Genomic DNA, 7471 nt, shown 5'->3' with positions numbered 1-7471 from the left:
CTGGGTGTGGCGAAGCAGACGTCGAGCACTTCACATGGCAAGATGGTGACTCTGCAGCCGCTGTTCTCTCCAGCCTCCAGCCGAGCACACACACACACACCTTTCATTACTCAGCAGTATGGAGTCTGGACAATATGAGACACGACTACTAAAAACTACTAAAAAAGAAAACAGGGGATTCCTCTTCACAGTTAAAAGAAGTTGCTGAAACAGGCGAGGAGGTGGTAGAGGAGAAGGAGAAGGGCAGGTCCAGCGCTGTGGTTTGAGGTTATCCTGAGTCATGAAGGAACCTCCTCCTCCTCCTCCTCTTCTCCCTCTGGAAAAACTGACAGGGTACAGCCACATGAACACAACTCAGCCCCGTCAGTCATTTTGCCAAAGGCAGCTGCCGTGCAGAGGGGGAAAAACAGTCTGCATGAGTCATATGTAAGGAAGCCATACCATAGTGTTTCATACTGTTTGTCTCTCAAGGTGTTTTCTGCATTTCTGTGGCTTAAAACTGGATGAACCAGCAGCACATTTTCAAGTTTAATTTCCATTCCCACTTTTTCCATGTAGCAAAATGCTTGAGGCAATCCAAAAATGCTAAACAAGCTTGACTGAAATCTTGATCTTGATTATGAAGTTGGAAGGCTTTTGTTTTTTTTTGTGCGTCTGTGAATTTTTCTCCACCAATGCTGTTACTCAGAGGCATGTGAAATACCACTGCGACCACACCCAGAAGGCAGACACCCTCTTATTCCCTCTGTCACCACAGAAAATCTCCCTGCAAAAGCTCAAACACACACACACACACACACAGATATGCCAAGAATGCAGGCGCAGCTTCATGGTCCTTCACCATATATCAGATTTAACTCCGGCCTTCACAAGTGGAGCGTCAGATACATTTAAATGTGCAGAAATAAACCTTCTCAAAAGTACCGGGCTCTCTACTGACCCCGTGTGGCAGGAGGGCAGAACACCAATTAAGAACAAGAGGGTATGAAAAGAAAATAGAAGTTTATTGAGAATTCTGAATCCTGCTCACCCTTTCCGCAGTAGCAGAGAGACAACAACACAGATAAACATCAGTTAAAATCTGGACACATAAATACCGCTCCTCTTGTATCATGAAATCCAAAACAAACAATCTGTTCCAGTCACACAAAAAGTAAAGTGGAGGGTGAAGGGAGGGCAGCCGAGCGTCTGCCTCGCCGTTTCAGAAATAAATGGGAAACAAAACTAAAGCAGCTGGTCTGATGGTCTCTAAACCTGAATATAAATAATGAGACTGTGCTGTGGAGACAACAGTAGGATCAGTGCAGTGGCGGAGTGAGCTGAAGGATTCAGATTGTCTAAATTCCTCTTTCTCTGTAGTCTCCATCCTTGATCTTTAGAGGACTAGTTTGACATTCAGGGAAATGTTTGTTCTCAGGCGCAGTCAGACGAGGAGACTGACGCCATCTCTTTTCTCTCAGCCAGAAAGGAAATACTCCATGCATCCCAAAATGTCAAACTGTTTCTCTGAGGGAATGACGGTGACAACACAAACTGCAGCGACGGAGGGGGGATGGCACGAGTCTCGCAGGTTATATGTTCACTAAGGTACCAATACAGACAGCTGGACAGATGACACAGGCTGATTACAATGTTCAGAATGACTCAGAAATTCACACTAGTTTAATTCATGTCTACTTTACCTCCTCTAAAACAGCACAGTTTTAAAAAATATTTAACTAATACTTGTGTCAACGATTCGGGCGTTTTGTCTGAACTTTAAGGCAAATTCAACAGAACGTTTTGTGCTGCGACACCACAGAACAGCAGACAAACCAGTGAGTCAATGTAAGAACAATGAAATGACGGGGGAAAACAAAACAAAACAAAGAAAAACACACCTGTCGCCATCGTCCGAACTGTCTCTGCGAACGCCAGCCTGAGTGTACATGCGTTGGGGTGTGGAGGCTTCCAATGACCGAGGGGTTTACCACCACTCTTTAACCAAACTGTGCCAAATACAGAACAATCACAGAGCCAGAGGTGACAACTGACCCTGCTGTTGCACTTTCTGTCTGACATCCCTCGACACAAAGCCGTTCCGACGGCGACAAGTTCCCTTTAGCGTCACCCACCAGTTACATAATTTTCTCATCAGTGGGCTCGTAAAGTGAGTGAGCAGAAGAAGAAGAAGATGGAGCAGCAGCAGCAGTGTGGAGCTCCTGTATTATTCAGCTTCCTCTTACTTCACCTCCTGTTTTTGGCTCTGATGAGTTTGGTAAGGTACGTACATGGGATCCCAAGTATGTGGATGCTTTTATTTATTTATTTATTTTAATGTATGAGAACATGTGTGTGTGTGTGTGTGTGTGTGTGCGCGATTACGATCGTGGCTGTGCGTTTTTATGTGTCGTTCACACTCTGAAAATCTTTACACTTTCATTTGCCCTAACCTAAACCAAAATAAAACAGTCTTCTGGGTGGGGAGGGGGCACCTGAAAAGCTTTAGTTACGTGCAGGTGACCCCTCCCCCTTCTGATGATAATTCTTCTCGTCTCCTCTCTCTATGAATCTTCCCGCTCCTCCTCCGGCCCGGACGCTCTAGCGGATGGCCTTGACGGGGCTCTTGAAGCTGGAGGCTGCTTGCAGCTGCAGCTGGTAGGCCATGGGGTGGATCTTGAACCCGTACAGCCTGGAGAGAGAAGAAAGGGACAAACATGTGTGAGCATTTCCTCTAGCCGCAGCTTTGGTTGGTTAGCAAACACCAAGAAATGTCCCGCTTGACCGCCGAAGGCTACAAATATGAACATAAAACTGACGAGATGCAACACAAACGTGCTGAAATTGACGAGGATGTTTACACTGATGTGTTGGCCTTCAGGGAGAGAGCAGTGATGAGTGATTTTAAGCTCTCACGGTTTCCCCATCACGCCATCCTGACGGTGGATTTAAAGGCTGGTCAGAAGAGGAAATTATTTGTTTCCTCAACATTTAAATGGTGTTTCACTTTGCCTATAATGACATGTATAGATGATAATAAAATGAAGAAACAACATCACTGATCCTGCAGAAGCTGGTGATCAGAACCCAAGTAAGAAGAAAAGTAAAATCCTGTAAAATCCTGAGACTGGGAAAGATTTATTGTATCGGCTCAAATTAACTTGAGGGCCACATATTTGGCAAATTCTCTATAGCTGAACTCAGCAATCGACTGACAGCTATTTTGATACCAGACTAACCATTTAAGTTATTTTTGGTGAAAATGTCAAACACTTCCTTCATCCAGCTTCGAACCTGCGAGGATTTTCTTATTTCTATTCTACTAAAAAAGTGCTCATTTACATCAGAACCAACATGGTCAGAAGGGTGTTAAAAATGAATGTGAAGCATCTGCGTCACACATTTGACTGACTGTGACGACTGTTCACCCTGCCGTACTGACCTTGGGACAAACTGGTTGGCGGGCCTCTTTGGCCTGTACTCAGGGTGAACCATGAAGAGCATGTGGGGGAAGCCAGTGCCGAAATAGGCTCCATCTGTGTGGTGATGCCTGGAGGACTTGGGCGTGTAAACATCCATACATTTAGGACAGTACAGCTTCACCATGGCCTCTCCTGGGATGTCCGACAGGCCTGTGGACAAAGGGGAGGAGGAGGGACAGAAGAAAGGTGACGCTGGCTTAGACGTGAACATAATCAAATGTAGGTGGGCTGAAACATGAGACTCATGCAGGCTGACATAGATAGATAGACAGATAGACAGATAGATAGGTAGATAGGTAGATGACTTTATTCATCCCTGAGGGGAAATTAGGTTGTCATAGCAGCCCGGTAAATAAAACACACTGTGACACGAAATACTGAATATAAAGATAGAATAGAGAAAAAGAATAAAATACACTAAAGGACACTTGTGTGAAAATAAATAATAGTGAAACAGAATCAGTATATAAAATTTTTCAGAGTGCAAAAGGTGACAGGTAGATTTAGTCCAGGTGTGTAATCGTGGCTCTGACAGGTAGATGAGTTGTAAAGTCTGATGGCAGTAGGTAGGAATGATTTCCTGTATGTTAGTAAAAACTGTTACCCAAAACACTCGCATGCAACACACACAATGTGAAAATTAAATGCAAATGACAAAGGGACGTGTGACAATTTTATCACTGTCAGACAAACCACCAACATTTTAATAGCCATCCACCATCTTGTGCTGTTTTTCTCCATTTGTGCTAAATACAGTATGAGCAAGAAGACATTTATAAGAATGAAAACTCACCAATGGGAAGCATTGGCTGATTTTCACAATAGACCCGGGGACAGTAGCCAAAATCTCCCTGTTGGTACTTCTCCAACTGCAAGTTGTAAGCAAATACAAAATAATTACAGGTGGCAAACAATTTTACTCATTTTACAACTCCTGTAAAGGGAACTTATAAAGGTGGCAAAATCAGGGAGCCAACATTTTACTTCCCTATACGACTGAACAGTCAGGAAATTTTAACAATCAACTTTGACATGTGTGAGATTACAATGTTTGATTTCTGTAAAAGCAAGATGTAAACACATTATGGTACATGAACGGACTCGGTATTGGTTATTGTTAAGGTTTTCTAAGTCCTGACCAACTCTGTTTCTTCAAATGTAATCTTCAGAAGACTGGATACAAACGTCCACAGTCTCAAGCTGCGGTCCTGTCTCACTTTTTGAAGACGTATGCTGACTGGTCTTACGTGAAGTGTTTAAAAATCAAGGTCTGATCCAATCTGTGGGTTTGGACAATCGTTACACCCCCAGTGTTCTGACACGGAGCTAAATATTAAAAACTTTGTGGCAATAAATCTCAGGCAGAACTGCTGTTCACTATAAACCTCAGTGTTACAGGTACTGAACTTCTGTAACTGTGGCTGACAGCCATTTTCTTTTTTTAAAACACTGTAAAAAAGTTGAATCCAGGTGTGCTCATTTTACTATTCATCCCCAGAAAAATCCAGCATAATCACCCCTGTCACTGGACATACAAAGTCAGCAGAAAGAAAGCGTAATGGAAAAACAGTTTCCCCGATGCAGGGAGCGGTAATGGATTTCGCAGTCGGCACCTACCATCTGTGCGATGCCTCGGTTAGTGAGGATGTAGCGTGCGTGGATGAGGCCGTACAGCATCTCGGCTGCCTGCTCGATCAGGTCACTCTGGTTGGGATTGTCCTCCAGCTCCTCGTCTGCAGACAGAAGGGAACAAAGAACGTGTTGCTGCTGTCTGCATTTCTTTTGAGACTTGCAAAACTGTGTTGAGGAAAGATGAAAAATTTTCAAAAGGAAATGAAACACTGAAGAGTCAACAGAGAGCCTCCTCTTGTTAGATTCATTTTTACGTCAGCGTTTCAAACATTTTCTAATCCTTGAAAGTGCATAAAACAAAGATGAGAGAAGATGCGAAGGAATTTGAAGAGCAGCTGACGTAACTCGTGTGGTTTCAAAGATCCTGAAAAAGCACAAAGACTTAGAGGGGAAAAAAACTGTACTGCTGGGTGTCACAGCACACGTTATCATCTGAAAAGAAGTGAAGAAACCTGCACTGCAGATGAGCAGGCTGCACAACCTTAACAGAACGCCGGGATCAAAAGCTGACTCTTACTTTTATTAGGTGACAACAGTCCTCACATGACAGATTAAAAGAGCAGCACACGTTACAATCAAGATCACTAACGACGAGTCTCCTGAATGAAACTTACTCTCAATCGGTTACACATTAGCTAGTAAATGAAGATGCAGATCAACATTTAGTGCCACCAGAGTCCCAAAGCTCCTCTAAAAAATTACCAACAGTTTCAACCAAGGCACCTAACTAATGAATTTTGGACACTGTTAACTTGTATCAATAGAACTTTTACATGCAATTGACTTCAGTCGTAACCAATGCTGAACTAAATTTGAGTCCGGAGGCGTGAACATAATATACTAACCTGGTTCAAGGTCCAGGATCATGTCTAGGGCCTGGCGGTAGTGGGGAACCTGCTCATTGAGTCCTGTCAGGTTGAACTTGTCTTGGATGTAGTCCTCGTCCACCTTTGGTTGGAGAAATCAGATGGAAAAAAATGTTTATATGGGAAGAACTTAGCATTACATACAACTTCAATCAAAATGTCTCTGTGGTGTCTTCTGGACCAGCACAAACTGGAGTTATGAATACAGCAACTAATAACACTCACCTACGGCAAATTTGATTTTAAGGAGTTTGTATTAAACCTTTCTCAATACGACTAAATCGGATTTTTCGTTACAATTCAGTTGCTTAATGCTATTTTCCCAGCTTGTAGGTCACCATGAAGGTTTCCTACCATCATTCAAATTTCTCCCGTCAGACCTGGGGCTTAACTATCTGAACTCTGGGAGATACTCATGCAGGACATGACAGAGTACAGTAGCAGCTCAAGGTTAGATCTGTCTGCATCTGTGTGTGTGAAGTGAAAGTAACAGTAAGAGACCGACACTTAAGCACTCTCAACTCATTGCTGTGCAGTGATACACTTTAACAGTTCTGCCTAATAAAAACAAGTCCAGCTTTTAATTTCATTTTGATAGGACACTACATGGTTAGCAACGAATATTACACACTGATGGATCAGACAGACAATAAGATGGCTCACCTCACAAAAAAACTCATTCCCTCTCAGTCCACAGAACCAGGAGATCCATGACACTTCCTCTGAACTGCTCATCTCTAAAGACTTATAAAAGAAACAAAAAAGAAGGTTAAAATGTTCGTACAATGACCCATACATTCACATAAGGTCACGTTGCATCAACACTAAATTCACCCACTCCAGCATAGTAATGTGATTATAACAACTTCTGATATCAAATTCAAACCTTTAAATATATTATTTTTCCGTATTATCTTAAGGTTAGTTCTTGTCAAAGACTGTGGCATTATAAGGGGCTAATGTAATATAAGTAACTAGCTGTACAAAGCAGTAGTAACTGCCAAAGCCTGATAAAGGCTAGGCTAACTAGCTAACGTTATCGGCACCGCTCATTTCACAGCGTTTCTCGCTGCAGTACACTTTTTTAAAGCTCTGAATATGTCAGTAACGCAGCTTATTTGAGCTAAACACAACCTTAGGTGTATGGTATAGTCATACGTGACGACAAATAGTTAATATAACCAGCATTAGTTCGCTACGCTAAAACCCGCTAGCGGCTAAGACGCAAAATAAAATTCAATATGGCGCATATTGAGAAACAGGCCTCATGACAAAGATTAGCCCTTTTTGGAGCTACTCCTGCCGCCGCGTTTACAGGTCTCAGTACAGTTACGTGGGCTCGTCCGCCAACTTACCCGGCTTTCAACTTTCGTGCTCTTGGAAAATCCGACAGATCAAAAATTTAACAAGCTCACCGGTGTAAATAAGATGGACACCACCTCCCAGTTCACCCTCTAGGTTACGTTCTTCCTCTTGTGACTCGTAGACAGCGCACAGTGCCAATGATGCACC

At 43.0% G+C, this 7471-nt stretch overlaps 1 protein-coding gene across 2 annotated transcripts; it reads right to left on the bottom strand.

The window, feature by feature from the left end:
• Positions 1 to 983: 983 nt before the first annotated feature.
• Positions 984 to 7471, bottom strand: csnk2b (casein kinase 2, beta polypeptide). 2 transcript variants are annotated; one of them, XM_046416914.1, is made up of 7 exons: positions 7315 to 7471; positions 6623 to 6703; positions 5939 to 6041; positions 5079 to 5194; positions 4255 to 4330; positions 3422 to 3611; positions 984 to 2671 (listed from the first exon to the last, which is right to left on the bottom strand). In XM_046416914.1, exons 2-7 carry the CDS (start codon positions 6692 to 6694, stop codon positions 2581 to 2583), a joined length of 648 nt encoding a protein of 215 aa, XP_046272870.1. In that variant the 5' UTR covers positions 6695 to 6703; positions 7315 to 7471; the 3' UTR covers positions 984 to 2580. The 2 variants fall into 2 exon arrangements, with proteins under 2 accessions (XP_046272870.1, XP_046272871.1); XM_046416915.1 differs by having other exon boundaries at positions 7375 to 7449.

This window comes from Scatophagus argus, chromosome 17, assembly GCF_020382885.2.
Source record: "Scatophagus argus isolate fScaArg1 chromosome 17, fScaArg1.pri, whole genome shotgun sequence".
NCBI lineage: Eukaryota > Metazoa > Chordata > Actinopteri > Scatophagidae > Scatophagus > Scatophagus argus.
This window is presented reverse-complemented; position numbering and strand designations above follow the sequence as displayed.

Bases quoted from the DNA above. Each gene is read 5' to 3' on its own strand.
- csnk2b (XM_046416914.1), bottom strand. From the start codon at position 6,694: ATGAGCAGTTCAGAGGAAGTGTCATGGATCTCCTGGTTCTGTGGACTG. The intron at 6,042-6,622 runs GTGAGCCATCTT...CTCCAACCAAAG, and splicing joins GGAATGAGTTTTTTTGTGAG to GTGGACGAGGACTACATCCA. The intron at 4,331-5,078 runs GTAGGTGCCGAC...TACAACTTGCAG, and splicing joins ACCGAGGCATCGCACAGATG to TTGGAGAAGTACCAACAGGG.